The 22,332-nt window shown below is 40.0% G+C and overlaps 1 protein-coding gene across 1 annotated transcript; it reads left to right on the top strand.

Moving 5' to 3' along the window:
* The first annotated feature begins 2,982 nt into the window (after positions 1-2,982).
* On the top strand, positions 2,983-21,736 carry LOC108443619 (zinc finger protein 665-like). Its single transcript, XM_037531521.1, has 6 exons — positions 2,983-3,152; positions 7,023-8,235; positions 12,351-12,639; positions 17,440-17,531; positions 17,662-17,836; positions 20,703-21,736. Exons 2-6 carry the CDS (start codon positions 7,166-7,168, stop codon positions 21,642-21,644), a joined length of 2,568 nt encoding a protein of 855 aa, XP_037387418.1. The 5' UTR covers positions 2,983-3,152; positions 7,023-7,165; the 3' UTR covers positions 21,645-21,736.
* Positions 21,737-22,332: the final 596 nt, after the last annotated feature.

Raw genomic sequence — 22,332 nt, 5'->3', positions numbered from 1 at the left:
CGCAGTCATGTTGGAACAGGAAGGGGCCGTCCCCAAACTGTTCCCACAAAGTTGGGAGCGTGAAATTGTCCAGAATCTCTTGGTGCTGAAGCTTTAAGAGTTCCTTTCACTGGAACTAAGGGGCCGAGCCCAACTCCTGAAAAACAATCCCACACCTTGATCCCCCTCCATCAAACTTTACACTTGGCACAATGCAGTCAGACAAGTACCGTCTCCTGGCAACCACCAAACCCAGACTCGTCCATTGGATTTCCAGATGGAGAAGCGTGATTGGTCACTCCAGAGAACACGTCTCCACTGCTCTAGAGTCCAGTGGTGGCGCTTTACACCACTGCATTCCACACTTTGCATCACGCTTGGTGATGTAAGGCTTGGATGCAGCTGCTCGGCCATGGAAACCCATTCCATGAAGCTCTCTACGCTGTTCTTGAGCTGATCTGAAGGCCACATGAAGTTTGGAGGTCAGTAGTGATTGACTCTGCAGAAAGTCGGTGACCTCTGCGCACTATGCCCCTCAGCATCCACTGACCGCTCTGTCATTTTACGTGGCCGACCACTTCGTGGCTGAGTTGCTGTCATTCCCAATCGCTTCCACTTTGTTATAATCCCACTGACAGTGGACTGTGGAATATTTAGTAGTGAGGAAATTTCACGACTGGACTTGCTGCCCAGGTGGCGTCCGATCACGTTACCACGCTGTAATACACTGAGCTCCTGAGAGTGACCCATTCTTTCACTAATGTCTGTAGAAGCAGTCTGCAGGCCTAGGGGCTCGGCTTTATACACCTGCGGACATGGAAGTGACTGGAACACCTGAATTCAATAATTTGGATAGGTGAGTGAAGACTTTTGGAAATATAGTCTATATCATGTAAATACCTTGTCCATGTACTTTGCCTTTTAGTTGCTAATAAAGATTGAAAAAGGAGATGTCTTTGGATATATCTTGAAGTTGGCTACAATTCCAGTAACAAAACTGTGCAAAATTATGTGACCTATTTTAGGATGAATTAGATGACCTTGTGGGTCAAGTAACCGTGATATTCAGGTGAAAAATATACCTTCAATGCCTTTGGAACTAATCTGTTAATTACAGAGCTTGATATTACATGCTGTCAAGCAGTTTTCAACCCCTGGCAACCCTATTCATAGTGTTTCTCCAGAATATCCTCTCTTCTGCTTGTGTCCTTAAGTTACTTAATGTCTATTTCATAATTCCTTTGATTGTATCTGTCTGTCTTTGTTTTCTTCATGTTGAGATGAACTACCACCTTTTCACTCTGTAAACCATTTCTTTACCTTATGAAGTTCTTAAGGATCTTTAGTCATCAGTTTCATCATCTGCATATTGAAAGTTATGGATGTTACTTCCATCAATCTCTAATCCTCGGTCATCTTCCAGTTCTGATTCTCTCATTATATGTTCAGAATACACATTAAACAAGAGTGGTGACAGCAACTAATTTTCCGATGCGGAAAAAACGAAACAAGCAAGTAAAACTTCAGGATGACTTCTAGTTCAAGGTGCAACAGTCTCAAGTGGCAACATTGGACACTGTTTCAATGAAAACTGAGCTTCATGGCAGAAGAACCAGCAAGACCCCACTTTATGAGAGAAACCGAAAAGCCAGGCAATGTGCATGTTGAACAGTAACAGTCTGAGAAAATGTCCTTTGGACAGATGAAACAAAATTAGGTTTTTCGGTAAATTACACCAACTGTATGTTCAGAAAGAAAAAAAGTTTTTCTAAGAAAACAGGATGAGGCTCACTGATGTATTAAGGTTGCTTTGCTGCCCCTGGTTTTTAGTGCCTCAAATCTCTACAGGGCACGATTTAATCAGAACTCTCAATTCATTCTGGACTAAAATAAACCTTTGGTCTGTTTTAGCCCAGTTCTGAGAAAATCGTGTAGTATTGAAAAAGCCGAAGGGCATCAATACTTTCAGCTATGTCTATGAGTTCTGTCTACAGCAGCCTTATTACTGATGCTGAGAGCAATTTGGGTCATAGTAGCTGACCATTTGCAAAATTTTGTCCCACCCACCAGATGATCATGTAAAACCATTTCATCAGATCTTGAATATTAGGAGTTTGGGCCTGACCTGGAGTCCACTGTGCTCCCTCAGCCCATGTCCTTCCCTCAATATGCTTTAAAGCAATATTGAGCTTAGCAGCCCAAGTATTATCATTATTCTTACCCTGCTGAAAAACACCATGTAATCCATTAAAATAACAGGCTGTATTATTATTATTATTATTATGATATCACAGTGTAAAGAACCCTAATGGTTTAACAGGTACTCTGGGACTGATTCCAGAATCATTCAATGATTTGCTAACGGGATCTAAACCTGTCCTACAGGAAACTAGTGCTCTTCATTGGAAGCCATTAAACTTATTCCATTAGAAAGCAAAACGGAGGCAGATGATCCGCTGTGGCGACCCCTAAAGGGAGCAGCCGAAAGAAGAAGATTAGAAAGCAAAATCATCATATCGCTGCTGGTGGGACAAAACCTTATATATATACACATTTTTTTTTTCTTTCAGTTTTTGACATAATTTGAAAATGCTCTTCATGAAGAATCAGCCAAAATAAACGGTCTAAAATGACTTGGAAAAAATCTGGTTCCATCGACTTCTGATAAAAAGTATTTTTACTTCTCCTGTGAAGTTCCCAGTTCGGAGATACCAGGATCCTAATGCTTCATAATGGTCTTTTTCAGCAGGGCAGGCTTTCTTACAAACGAAGCGTCTGTTTAACCATTTAAAATGGATCACATATAACTGGAGCTCCACCTGTGATTATCCCGTGTTAGAAGGCGCAGCTCTGTGGGTCATTTGGTGGTGTGAAGGAGTTCTCAGCTGACCAATCTCTGGACTGTTTGTGTGCATTAATGGCCAATTGTAGAAAAGGGGCGGGGCTTCCGGAAAACAGGTAGGATTAAAACCAGCCCGGCGGCGCCAAACTCCATCTTAACAGGGTTCCAGCGTGAACCCCTGAATCCCAGGTGGTGGCGCTAATTCGACAACTGTGGTTCTCACTTACCAACAAAGTGGAGAAGCAAAAGATCGGCTTGGTCGTCCGTACCTCCTTCTGGGCGCTGCTGGAGCGAGAGAAAGCCCGTGAAACCAGAAGCTGCGCTGCTGAAGGTATGAATCTGTCCACCGCTTCACACCGTTTCCACTGTTTTCCACCGTTTTCCACCGAATCCTGGAGAAATGGTTGGGAAGCAGGATGTATCCAGTATGGAAGCAGCCGTCGTCCAGACTTGGCTAGGCTGTGGTTACGTCGATGGGCTTTGACGGACATTCTTGGTACTCTGTTTGATTTTACACGGTGAAGACTCGAGAAGCGCCCGAGGAGCTGGAATCGGCTGCTGTAGTCAATGCTCTGCTGTGGTGGAGGTGCTGTTTATCTAAAGCGCTGCTCTGCTCGCGAACAATCTCTGACAAGTTGTTCCCAAAGTAGGCCTGTCAGGTTATTACGTGATCGCCTGATCGCACTTATTTGAGCTGCCCTGCTGAAATTGACCATTAGAAACCATGCGGATAAAAACGGAATGGGAATGAGAATGGGAATTGGCACTTTGGTTACCAGTAGAAACCACTAGTGTCCTGTAGAAGACTTGGTTTCCATTAGGAAGCCATCAGATACGTTTAGAGTCGCCCATTCTAAATGCATCTGCTAAACCATTAGGGTCCTTACAATGTGAGATCAACCCATTAAAAAAAGACAAAACGCATTACAAAACCACCAGGAACCAACAGAAACACGTAATGGTTAATGATTAACTTGATTTTTTTTTTCTTTCCAGTGGGTTGATCATTTTACTTGTTTAAACAGTTTGTCTTCAACAACTTATCATGTGCTCTGTTGAAAAATAGACAGTCTTTAACAGTTGTGGTAGCCTCGTCTTGGTTAATACACATTTTACAAAATATTAATTTATTTATTTGTTTTACACAAACTGTAGCAGGCCTGTACTACTATGATGTAACATATGGGTCAGTCCATGTAAATTCGCCAGTTGTCCTCAATGACCATCTCTATTAACTCCAGAGCTGAAGCCAATAACTGGAAAAAAATATGATAATGCTTTTAAAAGAAGTTTGCCTGTAGATACTGTGGGGTATCCTGCAGGCAGATGTTCAGTGGAAACCATGAGAGACTGTTAAGAGATGCTTGGACCAGCAGGTTGTATGTCAGAATTCAAATGAAGATTTATTTGATCTTATTTGCTACTCATCCGGTTCCAGTTCTTCTTCCACTAGTAAAGACTACAGCATGGTCAGCTTGTCTGTTGAGGTTATGGCACTCGTGTTGGTGCCTGAGGTTTGAGCAGTGATTCGGAGATTAGCCAAGTTGTAGAATCGTTAGACTAGCAAATGAGTGAGGTTCCTGAGAGGAATTCACAAGTACTGAAAAGGAAGGACAGTTGTCGGTTCAAGAATCGTATAGTAACCTAGTAAAATGGGAATCTTTAATACAACTAGATGGTCTCCATGTTAACGTGACCATGACGTTAACAATGGTCTTTGTTTTGCGCATTAGGCAATGATTGACCAGTGTGCAGTGCCTTACTTACTGAACTCAAAAGAGAGGAACGTAACCCACCCTTCGCTCACGGGAGTTTAGTGCATTTCCTAACCGAGCAAGGCTTTTCGATCTTTCAGTTGAGAGGTCCCAACTTTAGCCTATACAGCTACAGTGTGCAAAGGTTTGAAATGACATGTTCTGTTTGTCAGATTTATTTTCATTATTAATATTTTATTGTTTTTCCTGAAATATGTTAAACTTGGGAGTGCACTAGGGCAAATGAGAATCAACAAAACGTAATTTGACTTTGGCATACAGTTGTTCTGGCCATTATAAGTTTGGTACATTTTCATTCTCATGTCGGCTCAAATTTAAATATCTAACTTGACACATTTTGACAAGCACAGAAATCCACATAATTCCCAACTCAAAGTAGAGAAGGAAACTGAAAGAGAAGTGAAGCCTGAAACAAAGTGTGAATCTGAGTTCACATATATGGAGAGACAAAGTAGTTAAAAGAAATCTTTGAAAAACTTTAACTGTTAATTTTCAGCAGCCATTGCTCTGTTCTGTCTTTTTGTTTGTTCCTCTTAGCAACCCAAAAATGAGTATAATTATGTTCAGTTATATTTATATTATATTTATTTTTGGGTGTCAGCAAGTATGTTACAATACAGTATTGTTCTGGACAGGAAAGGGTAATATACAGCTATATGGAAAAGTTCGGTCTGGTGAAATTACAATATTTGTGAAAAGAATTAAACAGTCTCTGAGGCAAATTATTGAAAACAAGAATTTGTCCTGAAGATGTTAACGCAGTTATTTATTTTTTAATTAACTTGAACTCAAATTTTGATGGTTGCATGTGCAAAAGCTTGAACATCCTTGTTAGTCAGTACCTAGGAGCCCTGTCGGAATGTATCACAGCTTGGGAACTTGTTGTAGGCAGCTACAAGTCTTTCCATTTGTGTTCTAGGTATTTTTCACCCACTCTTTCTTACAGAACACTTCTAGTTCTGATAAACTGTGGGTCGTTCCAAAAGATGCAGCTTGATGCAGCTTTCTCAAAGTTTTTGACATGGATTTTGTAGTACGTTTTGGATCCATGGTAGAAGCCAGATTCCCTTTAGTTTTAGTTACTTGACTAACTGTCACAAATCCAGAATTTGCTGATATTTAGTGGAATATTTGGCAAAATCCATTCTTCCATCCACTCTTGCAATGTTTCCTGTGCAACTGGCTGAAACGCATCAAAAACCATAATAGATCCAGTGCCGTAGTGTTCTTTTCATCAAATGCTGCTTTTTTTCTTCAAACATGCCTTTCGTGATGGTTGCCAAAGAGATCCATGTTTAATCAGTCTAAGGCACTTGTTTCTGAAATGCCTCTGGCTTGTCTAGATGTTGTTGTTGCATACTCTAGTTGTTGACAATTGTGATGAGGTCACTGGTTTGATTTCCTTCTGATAATTCTTCCAGGCAGGTCATGGTGTATGGGTTTTTTTTTTTTGTAGAACTGTGCTCCACCGTTCCTGTCTCAACTAAACCTTCTTGCAGGCCCTTGGTGTCATATGGGGTTTCGCCTTTCTGTCAAATATACAAGCAATTCTGCCTGAGAATTTTCTTGGACTTACAGATCTGAACTTGATGTCCACAGTTCTCCTTAACTGGAGCTGGAACACCGGTATCTTTTCATAGCCTCCTTCAGCTTTGTAGACCTCAGTTGGCTTCATTTTCAAATAACCAGCTGATTAGAGGAGGTGATTGTTGTTGAATGTTGGCACAAGGTCAGAACTTATTACGCTCTTGAACGGTTATCAATTTGACTGTTCCTTATGACAATTCTTGACCTGCCTAACCAGTACTAGCAACTCCAGTAAGGCCTAATGCATATGACATTTATTAACATTTGAAGTATATTTTATTTTTAAATGGTTTCCTTCAAAAATTGTTTACTTCTTTTCACTTAAAATCATAAAAATATGTAAGTGGGACAGGGGTGCTCAAAACTTAAAAATGCAACTGTATATAATGCCCTACTCCAATACTACCAAACAGCATTTACCTTGTAGGCACAGTAGGGTATGTTGTAGAGAAATGTTAAGTGGGAACCACTTGAGGCAGTTAAGGAATGTCAGTGGAGTTGCATATATGTGCCAAACTGTTATACCTTATCAGAATTCACAATAAAAAAATGGAGCAGATTTATTCTTAACTGCTTAGTTGTCACTTAAATCTATATTATGCTCTTGTTCCACAAGTAAATACCAACAGTTTTTAATCCCAGACTGAGTGTGCTGAGCAGGAATAGTCCCAAAACAGGGAATAAGAACCACTTTTTATTTTAATTTTGTCTGGTTAATCTTGTTTATTTTTTTCAATTTCAAACTAAACAAGCATTGTTTGTTGGTTACAGCAATCTCCAATTGTTGTCATACTTTTGTTGCATTCTGCATTGAATTTTTGATTTGTTTTCTCCTCCAGAAATGATGTCCTGTTACAAGTCCTCTGCGTGTAGTGCCCACTTTCCTGCACAGTTTAAATTTACCTCTACAAACACATGATGTCAGCATGTCACCAGGAAGACACTTTCTCCGCAGAAACCAAGATAGATTAAATATGCACATATGGAGACCAGAAGCTCCAGCACTCGGCAGAGTTCCTCTGGTACTCCGCAAATGTCCGATGATGCAGGCCCACACAGTCACTTCTCTGAATGTGAGAAGAGTTTTACTCTACAAACTCATCTGAAAATACAGCAGCGCGTTCACACAGGAGAGAAGCTGTACCACTGTTCGGAGTGTTTGAAGACGTTCACCCAACAAGGTAGTCTCCAGCGTCACTGGCGCATCCATACAGGGGAGAAGCCGTATTACTGCGCGGTGTGTGGAAAAAGCTTTGCTCAACAGGGCACTCTCCAGCGGCACCAGCGCATTCACACAGCAGAGAAACAACACTGCTGTTCAGAGTGTGGGAAAAGTTTTAGATGCAGCGATGATCTCAGAATACATCAGCGGATCCACACGGGAGAGAAACCGTATCGCTGTGCCGAGTGCGGGAGTAGTTTCACGAGACGGAGCAGTCTCCAACTACACCGGCGCATTCACACAGCAGAGAAATGGTACTACTGCTCAGAGTGCATGAAGAGTTTCACTCAGCTGAGTAGTCTTCAACGACACCAACGCATTCACACAGGAGAGAAACCACACTGCTGTTCGGAGTGTGGGAAGAGGTTTCGATTCAGTGTCGATTTCAAAATACACCAACGTTTTCACACTGGAGAGAGGCCATATCACTGCTCAGAGTGTGGGAAGAGTTTTACTCTACAGAGTATTTTACAAAAACACCAGCGCATTCACACAGGAGAGAAACCGTATTACTGCTCAGAGTGTGGGGACAGCTTTACTCTACAGGCTCATCTTCAGCGACACCAGCGCATTCACACCGGAGAGAAGCCGTATCAGTGCTCGGAGTGTGGGAAAAGTTTTAGAGACAAAGGAAATCTCCAACGACACCAGCGTATTCACACAGGAGAGAAGCCGTACCAGTGCTCGGAGTGTGAAAGGAGTTTTAGAGATGGAGGAACCCTCAAAAAACATCAACTGATTCACTCGAAGGAGAAACCATATCACTGCTCAGACTGTGGGAAGAGATTCAGGCATTCAAATACTTTAAAGATACATAAATGTAGAGCAAAGTAAAAAAAAAAAAAAAAAAAAAAAAAAAAAAAACATGGCAAATTAGTTTGTCAAGTCTGAAAATTGGGTTTTCCATTTAACTACAGGGAGATTCACTCAAAAGAGGCCCCGAATATTCTGCTGTAACTCCTGTTAGGATGAAGCAATCTGAACCAAGAAAATACGCTGCATACCTTGATGAATATGTAATCGATTGTGTTCCATGCGATGCTGGAAGTGATTTCCATTTACTGACAGATGCATGAAGGGGTACGTGGGGATGCACCCGGAAGCTGCAAATGGAGGTTAAAAGTTGCGACAACTGTCCTATGCCTACCTTAATGCTCCGACGCAGGGGCATCCCAACTTGTTCGAAGATCCATACACTGAGGAGCACATTGCATGTTGTTTGATTCAGATTGCTTCTTCCTAGAGAGAGCCATTACAGAATATTCCGGGCCTCTTTCGAGTGAATCTTTCTATATATTCAACTGTATTATCATAATTGTGCATCAAATGCAATGTTCAGATGCAACAAAATAAATAGGCCACCTACAAGTTCTATTTACTAAAATTTGATATTGATTTCAGTTTGATTTGTTTCTTGTTGCAACTATGAAAAGTACACTAGGTTGTACATGTGGGTGTTCATTGATTGATACAAAGGCCATGATTAGGCCAATTTTTTTAACTGCACTATCAGTGCATAAACAATAATGTAACATAACAGGCCTACAATGAGTACTTGTAGTAAAGCTCCACCTTAAAAGTAAACCTAACTTGGTCAGTACTTCATCACTGGTCAGCACCGGTCTGGCTGCTGATGCCTGGTCCCACTTGTCAAGAACACATTCTGTGGTCCATGTGCCAAAATGTATATTAAATGCATTGCCTTGCTATTATTTTATAGTTTATTTCCCATTAGAAACAGCTTGTACTGTGCTGGCAATGAGTCAAATGTTAAAACGCGCAGATTATATGGACAATAAGGCACTGATGTACTGGTAGAAGGGGAAAATGATGCTTTGATGTTGCACATCCTCATTTTCAGGAAGGCACTTAGAAAAATGTGTTCCACCAGTAAACTGAACCAAAGTTCACCTGGAAGCAAATCTGTCCCTTGACTTTTGGTGGAACATGTTTCGGGTGTTTAGTGCACATCTGAGTAAGAGTTGAATGTCAAGGTGTCATTATGTCCCCCCCATGCATTTTCGTGTATACGCGTGAACGGTGGACGAACTATTTCTGTTTAAACATTTGGATATTTTCTTTTTATTCAGTTGTTTAGGTGAACATGAATATGAATCTGTAATCTGAACTTTACAATTAAGGTCTAAGGGTTTCCTCCTGTAAGGAAGAGATTGTAATTTTTTTTCACCATCTGTAATGACTGTGATTATGCTGCAAGTTTTAGTTGTATCTTTTATTTTTCTTGTGTGAGGCTTTGTAATTCATAGAAGAAAAGTGTCCCTGACTGGTCAGGTTGAAGAACAGAGTGATCTATGGTATTTCACCTCAAAACGTCAAGGACGTGGAGTCCACCATTCTATGTGACCATCTTGGTGTTTTTCATTTGTTAGGACAGATAGAAAGATGATCTCTGTTTCAAAGTTTTGTGAATTATTAATTTTTGCCTTATCATAACTTTATCATGCAGTGGGGAACCATGAGGTGGAATGTTACAGTTGCATGTGTGCACCAGTTCCTAATACCCTGTCAATGTCAGAATATGCATTGAAGTTTTGAGACATTAGCAACAACCTGGGTGCAGCTCACCTAAACCTTTACTTGTGGAATAAGAGCTTAAAATTTAAACCAGATATAAACTACATATTTATTGGATGGTTTACTAGAGCTGTAAACTCATGGATCATTCCACTGATTCACAGTTGGAGTCTTTGTAACATTTTGCTTTTTTATATTGGTACCATTTATATAATGACGGTTACGAGTGACAAAAGCCAATAGAAGTAGAAATGTCCCTCACATTTTATAAGAAAAAGACATTTTAAACAGAAGAAGAGAACGTGGCACCAGTGTTTTAGGTGGAAATGCATCTTTGATAAACATCCATGTTTTGAAGTTAGACTATGCTGATGTACCAAGAAATAGAACTATAAATGGACTTTACAACTCTTGTCTTGGATACATTCACTTTCTTTGCCCAACTAAGCACTTAGCCAGCCTATTATGCAAACTTATTTATTGAGATTAAAATTCTCAATGGCAAAAGAGAAGCTAATAGCCTCTTAGTATTTGAATATACCTCTTAGTATTTGAAGATTCTGAGCAGTTTCCTGGTGACCACCACGTTTACAGATGTTCCACCAAGCAGCCAGAATTCCCCTTATGGTAATGGACAGACAGAAAAGACTGATGAATGCACTGATGGAGGGTGCAATCATAGCCCATGTCGCTGTGCCCACATCACTGAGCCCACCTGTTGGTCAGTGCTGTTGTCACAGAGAAGAATGGTTTATTATGTATGTGGCTAGACTGGCCTGACCAAAGCAGTCCACTGCCAGCACATCTCAACAGAAGAACTTATATGTTGAGTGAATTTTTCATAATGTAGATGAGCAGGTGTCACTGACAGGTGTAATTTGACAGGGTGAATTACTTCCTATGCTTACTCAAAATTCCTTGAAGGTATATTCATAGGCTGCTGAAGATCATCAGCATGACAAGATAATGAGCCAAATGACAGCAAGCCAAGAAGGAGAAAGTCCAATTCAGCTGATAAACTTTATCATGAAAGACTGCCACACACCAAAAAGTGGCATCTCACCCAGAGACATGTCGAGATCCTTCAACAATGTGACCACATCACAACAGTTTTGTCACGAGAGATGTATCCATGGATTTAAGAACAGGACTCAAAGTCATTAAAAGACAGACAATATTTATAAAAAGAAAAAGTAAATTTGCATTATTGTTGAACTGCCATTGAGTTACAACGCAATCATAAGTTGCTGCTTCCTTGTGTGTTGATTCCTCTAAGCTCAGAAAAGGGGTTGTTGTTTTGCATGTCAGCACTAAACAATGGACCCAGAATTGCTCTAAATTCTGGAGCAGTGGTCAGTAACCCTGGTTCTGGAGATCTGTTTTTTTTTTCCAGAGTTTAGATCTTACCTACATTAAACATGCAGCCAAATATGGTCGTCTGATGTTAAGTTAATTCGATGAAGCAGATGTAGAACATGTAGCAGTTGTTGAAGCTGGGAACCCATATTTGTGAACCTTAGTGTTTTCCTTTTTCCAACATACGTGATCAAACTAATCAGATCATTAAACAACTGAGTTGAAGTCGGTGCGTCAGAGCAGGGATAGCACTGACGTGCAGAATTGGGACTCTAGGACCAGTGTTGGGGAACGTTATTCTAGAGGAAAGGGGGAAGCATGTTGTGCCCTGGAGAGATTTCATGAAGCAGGAATAGTCAGTACGCTGGATATCTTATAAGTAGGATACAGTCTTATCCAACAGGTCCAATGGGAATGTTTCTTAGCTCCTCTACTATTAAACAAGCTTGTTTTTTTGCTATTGGGTGCTTTGTGAAACTCCCTCCTCCACAAATACGGAAGATACACAAAACAGTTACTGTGTAGACACGTTAAGTGGAAACAAAGATGTAGGAGTATGTATGTACTAGCCTCTTGTACTTAATCAGAATTAACAATAAAAACTTGATTGATTCTCAATTTCTTTGTCATCACTTATCCACAAAGAATTGGTGCAGCAACCACATCCTTCGCCAACTAAAACTGTGTAGTACAGGAATTATTTGTTTTAATATTGTCTGTTTAATCACAATGTTTACTTTTTCATTCAATCTGAAAGTAGCTGAACATTTTCTTGGGTATACAATGATACATTTGATGCATTTCACATTTAATTTTTTTTTTCTCCACCAGAAATGAATGATGTCTTGTTACAAGTCTTCTCCTGCACCTATTGTCCACTTTCCTGCACAGTTTAAATTTACCTGCACAGACATATCAGGAAATGTCACCAAGAGGAATTCCCTGCTGAAATAAGGGCAGGTTAAATATGCAAACATTAACCAGTTTCACCTAGACAGGTTCCTCTTACAAGCGAGGCCAATCAAGTCATTCTAATTTTAAATATGCCCTCCAGAAGAAGCTCCGGTACTGGTGCAGGCAAAGAGACCCGCTGCTCAGACTGTGGGAAGCAATTTGCTCTGCAGGGTTATCTCAGAATACACCAGCGCATTCACACAGGAGACAAACCGTATCCTTGTTTAGATTGTGGAAAGTGCTTTATTCAGCAGAGTCATCTCCAGCGACACCAGCGCATTCACACAGGAGACAAACCCCACTGTTGTTCAGAGTGTGGGAAGAGCTTTAGAGACAGTCGTGATCTTATAAGTCACACACCGGAGAGAAACCATATCACTGCTCAGAGTGTGGGAAGAGATTCAGGCATTCAAATTTTTACTTATGTTAAACTACAACAAAGTGTAGTGAGATATTCTAACAACCCAGCATTTCTTTGTCCTCAGTTTCAGAAATGTGAGTTTTTGAAGTTGTAAGCTCAGCACAGATGTAGTCTTGACATTTTCATGACTGCAGAGCTTTAAATAAGAATTATTGGGACGAAACAGCCCTTTGTTAAACATTGCAAATTGTGTAATTATTTTTTATTGATATTTATGAATCTCCAGTTTCTAAAGTTTCATCACAGCTAGATTTCAGTGATGAAGTGTCATCCGTAACTTCTTTGCCCAAATGGGATGTTTTTCCACCATTTTTCTCAATGTATGACGGCAAAGTCATTAGAAGTGATGTAGAAAAGTAGAAGTGGCTGAATCCTTAACTGACTACATGAAAAAAATTTAAATGTTAGTTATGTTTGAATATTTGGACACAGTTTTTACACTGTAATGTTCTTGTTTTATTTTATCTATTTTTTTTTATTATTTATTGTCTTTTTGACAATCCAAAATTTTCATATAGTATTTTTACATGAAAATGAATGTTACCTGCTACCCTTGTGATTAAGTACTAAATCGTTTCTAATGCAGGCAACTGTTAACTATTGTTAGAAACACATTCTGATCTCTCAAATGAACCATTTCTCTGGTTCTCTGTAGAAGATGTTGATTGGCCCTCACAGAGCCCTGACTTCAACCCCATCAAACACCTTGGTGACCTCACAAATGCTCTTCTGGATGAATGAGCAGAAATTCCCACTGGCACTCCAAAATCCTATAGAAAGCTTCCCAGAAGAGTGGAAGCTGTTAGAGCTGCAAAGAGGAACCAACTCCAGATTTAATGTCTATAGATTTAGAATGGGATTTCATTAAAGCTGTTGGTGTAAAGTGTACGTGTTCCAATACTTTAGACCATATTGTGTTATTTTCTACACTGAGAAAGGTCTGAGGAATGCAAAGTGCTCACATTTCTATACAGGTTCTTGCAAAAAAAAATCTAATTGCAACTGATGATATGGGACAATAATTCATCACTCAGATATCAAATATTTTGAAATTTTATATTTTTTGTGTTACTTCTTTTAAAGACAGGAGCAATTCAGCCATGTCCACGAAATATCACACAGTATTCATCTGTATTCATAGTTAGAACTCGTTATTACTGATATTGTTACATAGCATTATATGCTAATATTATAAAAAATACAGTTTGTTTACACTTTATTTAAATAGCCCAATCTAGATTTTTTGTACACACTTATTTTGCCTTCATCTTACACCAAATATCTATCGAACCCCCCCAAATGGTAATTGTTCCTGACCATAAGCCTCACATTAATCCAAACGCTGTTGAGAATCACCTTAAGAGTGTTAATAATTAGGAGTGTTAATAATTTGGACATCTATAAGTTCTGTAGGAGGCTATCCAAATGAAGTTATTAAAAAAATTCAAAACCTACCTGAAAATGTGGAACAACATCAGCAGCCATAATAGATGACTGAAAACTGCTCTGCTTGGTCTGCTGCAGTCAGAAACCTCCAATATTCCTGCTGAAACGGCATCAATACGTATCAATCGTTTTCAATATGCTAGATTATTGTACACAATAATGATCTCCTAATGTGCAACCAAAGGGGCTACATTTATAATATTATTTATAATAGTAGAAGTACACTTTCAGTGCAAATGCTGCAGCTCTGAGAAAGCAGATGGTGGGACTTAAAGTGGAGTTCAACTGATTTTTCAAAAATTATTGATTCAGAGTGGTTTGGAGTGAAACGGTTCAGACGTCTTTACAGTGGTGGTAATGGGAACCAGGTGTCGCCATGACTACAACACAGATATAGACATTTTATTTACCATCCAGAACCACCAGATAACCTACACGAGTCTTCTGAGTTTATATGGAATGCTGATGATGGAAAACAGTGGAAAATCTGGAATAATGAGTTTTCTTTGGGGACTATTTTGCCGCACAGCGCCCTGCATGTCTCCCTCCACCATGAATGGAGTTGAAGTTCTCTAAACTCTCATAAAACAGCGTCTCAGTCATCAGGCAGTGAATTCAGAACCAGTTCATGTAGGAACTTTCTGTGAGGAGCTTTTAGAGGGGGACGTCTTGTTCCCATCACCACCACTGTGAACGGTTCTGACTTGGTGAGTTTATCTACAACAGAGCATTTCACACCAAACCGCTCTTTGCTCATTGAATTATACATAATTTTGTCAGTTCCCGTTTAAGGCAAGGAAACTGTCAGTGTTTTTTTTTTTGTAAACCAGAAATAACTATTACTAATTGTCAGTAACATTTAGCTTTGATGTTTTTCTGTTTTCAAATGCAAAAAAAAACACAGTTCCTATAGAAAGGATCCTCATATGGGTAGTTTAAATTTTACTCATTTAAAATAAAGCTTCAGTAAATACATTAGAGAGGCTAGCAGAACAGACCCAACCGGAAATAGCATTGCCATGCATTATCTAATGAGCAGCCAGGGCCTGAAATGGACAAATGCACGCTGTGATTGGCAGGCAGCATATGTTGACTGACAGTGGCCCCGCCCAGGCTCTGTCTCTGTTATGTGGGACATGTGGGTTAAAACACAAATAGCTCGGTGGCCCCTACATAGTGCACTGTGTAGGTCATGAAACTATGGCTTTTAAACCCAAACAGTGAACTAAATGTTCCTCATAGGGAGCAGTGCTGCTCATGGCCAAATTTAAATGACTTTATATTATACATGAAAATGCAATACTTGTGCGCAGAAGCCTTATTTCATGACCTACATCGTGCACTACATAGGGAGCTCGGAGCCATTTGAGATTCAGCCTTAATCGCTGGCACAAACACAGTTTTAACTGCTGTCCCACATGATAAAAATAAGAGCCAGCTCAAATGGCAAGGATGTTTCTCTGGCGTTACCCTCACTTGGACTAACTAAGGCTAAACCTGTGGCCATGCAAACCGACTGTACAGGAATTATGAAGCCGGTGAACTTGACTACACCTCAGAGGGAAGAGAGCAACGGAAGCTAACGCCAGTATATACATTTACATTTACTAACATGACAAAGTCACCTACTGTGGTCGAACACTGAGAGAAAACACTGTAAACAAGTTACATTTATTCTAATAATTAATGAATTTATGACCAGATAAGCTCCTAAAAAGACCAGCTAACTTCCAGAGCTCGATCTTAGTTAGCTAAGGTTCATAAGCCGTGATTACTGCTAACGTTAGCATACAAAACAGAACAAAACATGTATGATGTGACCTTATATCGCCTTCTCATGTACACCTGATGAAGCGGCTTATGATCTAATCTGTTCTAAATCCTGGGCTAGTTTTATAGATCAGACGTTGTTAGCTTACCTTCCTTTTCAGGATGATACTGGCTGAACTGCTAGCTAGCTAGCTAAAGCCGTTAGCTAGCGTCAGCTAACGGCTCTACTCGCACACAAAAAAAGCGCAATGATGATAAAATATTGTTATTACTGAACATTTAAACAGGACTGAGGCAGCGCGTTCGATCTAAAGGCTTTAAAAGGCTTTATCTGACAGACTGTACTTTAGCTACCTGAGCTAACTGATCCTCTGAGTTATCAGTAGCTACTTCTACAGTCAAAGTCGCGAACCTCATGAAATGTCTGAATATTATGCGCAATATTTTATACCATTTGATATCAAACACGTCGTTAGGCATTACTCACTTCAGTAAAGTGGATTTATCTAGCATTATTTAAATGGAGCTGCTGGTGTGTTTAAATATGAGGTGAAATTGGGCGGGAAAATCCGTTATTTTTAGGGTGGGGGAGGGGCGAGATCAGCGCGCACCCCTCATAGATTGTTATTGTTGTTGTTGTTGTTAGTAGTAGTATTAGTAGTAGTATTACTATTATCGTGTTAATTCAAATTTTCTCATTTGAAGTCGGATAAAAAAGTGAGGTGAAAGCTCATATATGGCAACATATGAGTTTGAAATTTCAAATATATTACATTTATTAACATATATGGATTTTATATATATATATATATATATAAATATATATATATATATATATATATATATATATATATATATATATATATATATATATATAACTAAGTTTAGTGACATAGAGAGATGTATATATAAAACATGTATATATAAAACATTATTCCTGAATGGATGGGATGTAGTATTACTCCCTTATGCTAGCTTAATGCCTAATGCTTCATGTTTATAAGGTTTTTGGTTGTCCAGACATTTTAAAAACACCTTTTAAAAATGTGGATATGAATGTAAATAGCTCGATGAAATCTAACTTTTTTAATAAGAATATTTAGACATGGATTTGTTATTTTCCACATACTTTCCTACTGAAGCTAAAGTCAGTGTAGAATACATTACATGAAATGAACTATTGTTCGTTGAAGTGTTTAAATAGTTTAGTATGTGAAAGAAAACAGGTGATGTAAGATCAATTATAACTGTGGCTCCAGATAAATGTGTGTTCACATGTTTGTGTATAATCCATATATTAAGCACATATGTTTTATCTCAGTCGAGAATGTAGACGGGTAGAGTGGAAATCAGTCCATGCACGTGAAGAATTCGTTCTTTTGCGTTGGTCTTGCGTGTTTTTTAGACAAAACTATATATAACAGACCTGTGGCGCCATCTAGCGCCCAAAAACCAGTACTGCCGTTTAATGCGCCTATTTGTCCTTGGTAAAATGCGATATAATCAAAACTGAGGAGGTTACTTACTTACTTACTTACTTATATGTAATCAGGGCCTGGAGATCTACCACCCTGGAGAGATTAAACCCAGCTCCCCTGGCTCTAATGTTCAGATGCCCCAAAAGACTTTCCTTATCTGGTTCAGGTGTGCTGAATTAGGGTTGGAACTAAGCCCTGCAGGGTGGTCGATCTCCAGGACCAGGACTGAGCATCACTGGAATGTTTAATATGGTTTAATGTGGTCACGGTGACTTCTTCACGGGCCAATCCTGGAGCTCCTCTTCTGGACGACTAGCCAGTCGTGGCGCAGGAGGCGGGGTTTGTCGGAATATGGGTGGGGCTGAAGCTGGCGCCCCCGGATCTCGTGGTGGCGCCAGTTCCCTCTCCCGTTCCTTCAGCGTGGAGAACAAGATGTGCTCAGTAGCGCTGGCTGGAGCTGCAGGGCTGAAGGTAAGGAGCCTCTAAAGACCTCTCAACCTTGTTTACTCAGAGGTTTTCACTGAGCCCTGGAGAGATGACCAGAGAGACTAGGGTGCAGAACGAGTAGGGCTTTTGACTAAGTTCTAGATAGAGCTGAGAGGGCTTTGCCTAATGCACATGTAAATTTGAATGTTTTCATGTAGAGAATTCTTTTTTTCCTTATATTTTTGTACAAAACAATGAAATTCATAGCCCCATAACACCAAACCTTTAAGATAAGTCTGCCTGTCATCAAGCTTGCGCCTTTTAAACATCAGTTTGAAAACAATAATAATAATAATAATAATAATAATAATAGTAGTAGTACTAGTAGTAGTAGTGATAATAATAGAAATAATAATAAGAAACATGATACCTGATTTCTGTTACGTGGTGGATGTTTGGCAGACCCTGTCAAAAATGGAGAAACATCAGATTATTGATGCTGAATTAAAGCTAAATTTACCAGCTTCTGAATTTAAATGACAAATCATCATAATTCATACTTCATAAAGCATACTTCAGTCGTTGAGGTTCAAACAGATAAGATCAGGGCCGTTTGGTGTGAAATGGTTCAGACGTCTTTACAGTGGTGGTGATGGGAAACAGGGGTCGCCATGACTACAACACAGATATAGACACTTTATTTACCATCCAGAACCACCAGAGAACCTACACGAGTCTTCTGAGCTTATATGGAATGCTGATGATGGAAAATAGTGGAAAAACTGCAATAATCAGTTTTCTTTGGGGACTGTTTTGCCGCACAGCGCCCTGCCTGTCTCCCTCCACCATGAATGCAGTTTAATTCATATTTCATACAGAATACTTCAGTCATTGAGGTGCAAACAGAGTAGATCGGAGTAGACCATCCAGAAGCACCAGTGAACCTACACGAGAATTTAGTGGAAAATCTGGAAGAATAAGTTTTCTTTGGGGACTGTTTCGTGTTCCTCCACCATGAATTGATTTAAACAATTTGTTTTAGGCCAAAACCTTCTCAAAACCATCATAAAACATAACATATGTTTAAATGTGGTGTGTTTTATTTCAACAGAGATGGTCATGAATTATGTAGTATGACTTATAACAGCTGAAGTCCTTAAAGTATCCAAGAAATGTGAGTGCCAGTGTAGAGATCATAATGTTGGGGTGATTTGCTCAGCTCCATTAGTCTTTGTGAGCATTGTAGCCGCTGCATTTTGAATAAGCTGCAACAGTCTGGTGGTCTTTTTGCGAAGACCATAGTGAACAGGCTGTTGCACTAGACCAATCAGCTGGAGAGAAAGGCATGGATTAATATATGTGCCTCCTGTTTAGAGATGGAAGTGTAGGTATATATATATAATTTTTTTTTTGATACATTTTTTTATTGCATTTTTCATGTTTTACAGCAAGGGTGGGGGAGGGGAAGGCAGAACGGTGTCATACATTTTAGGAATACACACAAATCAAAAACAAAGCAAGGAAGATATGTAAACAAGTATGCCACTAAACAGCATCACACGAATGAAAACTAATGTTCTCGAATAGAGTCCTATAAATTCCCCCAGTTTCTTATTGTTTTCTGGTTTGCCTTGTTAAGCTTAGCTGTAAGATATTCTATCCAAGCTGTATTTTGAAAACCAGACAGCTGGAAACTGTGGGGCAATTCCAAAGTTGCTAAGTGTGGCTGTATTTTGAGATGATAAAGAGCTGATTTTTAATGCTCTGATATGGCAGCTGGAATTGGGGTCTGAATCCATAAGCACATTGGTAGAGGTGAGATATTGATCTCTCTAATAGAAGGCTACGTTTACACAGAAGGTACAAGTGGCCCAAATCCATTTTTTCCCTTCATATGTGGCCCAGGTGTGTGTGTGTGTGTCAGTGTAAACAGCAAAAAACATATTGATTCTGAGACGCTTTCATATGTGGTACTGAAATCCGATCCATATTAGATCAATGCGATTAGGCGATGCGACTCCGTCTGAACAGCCAGATCGGAATTCATGTGACTTTTATGTCAGTACAACTCAACATTCGTCATAATTTTGTGCAGCTTGAGACTCATAAATATTTAGGCTGATATTTCTGTTGAAAAGTTAGAGACTCATCGCAGCCACTCCGTGTTCGAAGAGGTTTCGAACTAAGTGGCCGAAGGCAGCCGGAGGAGACGGAGGCTGCAGCGTCAGAGAACAGTTTAAAGAATAAAACACATGAACCAAAGAAGTGGCCTTGGTCGAATACTGGTGAACTCCAACACACTGTGGGTGATGAGCCCAGCTGTCAATCACTGGAACTTCATAATCGCTCCTGAGATTCTGGCGAAGGCGGCACTGAAAGCTGAGGCCAGGAGTGACTGGCCTTCGCTAGTCGTCATGACTGTTTACCTCTGGACGAGCACGACACATGAAGCGTTGTTCTTTTGCACATGCAAGTCGGGTCAGGAGCGCAATCTATTCAGACTGATGTCGCGTACAGGTCACATTTAAAAGATGGTGTGAACAGGCAAACAAATATAAAATGGATGTGTTGAGAAAATCAGATTTGGGCCACTTTTACCTGCTGTGTAAACTTAACACAGTAAACTTTACACAGTGTAAATTGCTGTTGAGAGCTAATTGATCTACTTGTCTGGGCTTACGATTAATTTGGGCCCATTTTGTAAACACAGATTTGGGGACTTGATTTGTTGTTGTTTTGTTTTTTTTTCAGTGAACTGGATAAAATTTGCTACAACTATGTGTCCTAGGTTTATAAAACAACATAGATGAATTAACCTTTTATGTTTTCTTCAACTTGAAAAAAAGGAAATTATTTAGAGCCCCACACCAGGGAGTGAGAACCACTTTTGAATGTTTTTGTCTTTCCTCAGAAGAGAACGATGTCTTGTTGCAAGTCATCTCCTGCTCCTGCTGTCCGCTATCCTTCAGAACTCGAATTAACTTGCACAAACGCATCAGAATATGGCCATGAGAATAAGTCAGTGCTGAAATCGGGTGAGATTAAAACTGAAGATATGGCATCCAGAATGCGCTCCATTACTGAGCAGATGTCCTCTGGTGTTTTTCACACTGATGTGCTTCAGAGACAAAGGCAGTTGAATGCAGGCAAGGAGAGAACTCATCGCTGTTCAGAGTGTGGAAAGGGTTTTACTCTTCAGTACAACCTCCAACGACACAAGCGTCTTCACACAGAGAAACCGTACTACTGCTCTGTGTGTGGGAAGAATTTTACTCTTCAGAATAGTCTCCACATACACCAGCGCGTTCACACGGGAGAGCTGCCGTATGACTGTCCGGAGTGCGGGAAACGATTTAATCAGCACACCAGTCTTCGCATCCATCAGCGCATTCACACTGGCGAGAGGCCGTATTCCTGCTCGGCGTGTGGGAAATGTTTTAATCAGCGGACTAGTCTTCGGATACACCGGCGCATTCACACAAGCGAGAAGCCGTATGACTGCTCAACGTGTGGAAAGAGTTTTAGTCAACAGGGTCATCTCCGGCTACACCAACGGATTCACACGGGAGAGAAACCGTATCAGTGCCCAGAGTGCGGAAAGAGCTTCAACCAGCAGAGTCACCTGCATGTACACCTGCAGATTCACGTAGGAGAGAAACAGTATCACTGCTCAGAGTGCGGGAAGAACTTTAACCGACAGACGAATCTCCGAAGACACCAGCGCATTCATACCGGAGAGATGCCGTATTACTGCTCCGAATGTGGGCGCAACTTCAGGCATTCAAGTACTTTAAAGTCACACAAGTGTGTGAAAAAGGAGGAAGAAGCCTGTGATGTGTGTTTGTCGACGTGATTTTACTCTACCGTTTTCTTCAGGTTAACATGAAAAGATCTGTTTGTCAGTTATTTTGTTAAACAACTTGTAATGAAGGTACTTGTTCAAAAGTTCTCTTTCTTTTTTTCAAGTGTCACCCTGACCCCTTGGAACTGAGTTACAAGGGGTAGTGGTTGAAATCTTGGCCTACAAAATGGGACAGACATCAAATAAAATAAATAAATAAATAAAATAGCTTCATTAACAGCTAATAGCGCTGCCCGTCTGCAGGGACAGCAGAGGAGGGGAAAGTTCAACTCCTCACTGCTGGGCTTTAGTTACATTTAGGGATCATACGCCTTCAAAGAGGGGGGCAATTATTTATTATCACCCCCCCCCTAATTCTTCAGTGATATGAAGCTGAAGTCAGATATTCTCCAGATTCTTGCTCTAATGTTCCCGTTCCACCTTAAATGGTGCAGCAGTTACATTCTGGCACTTCAGGCGTCAGAACTGCTGAACTGTTTAAGGTGGAATGGGAAAGCTAGCTAGCACGCTAGCTACCGAGATATTATCATGCTATTAGCGACATTTTGCGCTTGTTATGAAGAAAAACGACCAAAATACATTGAAACAACATTGAACTATGATAAAACAGTGATTATACTAATATTTTAACAAAGAAAATTCTTACATTTATCATATATTAATTCTTTGTTTGCCCGCT

The sequence above is a fragment of the Pygocentrus nattereri genome, chromosome 2 (assembly GCF_015220715.1).
Source record: "Pygocentrus nattereri isolate fPygNat1 chromosome 2, fPygNat1.pri, whole genome shotgun sequence".
Taxonomy (NCBI): Eukaryota; Metazoa; Chordata; class Actinopteri; order Characiformes; family Serrasalmidae; genus Pygocentrus; species Pygocentrus nattereri.
Note: the sequence above shows the minus strand (reverse complement) of the source record. Positions and strands in the feature narration are given on the sequence as shown.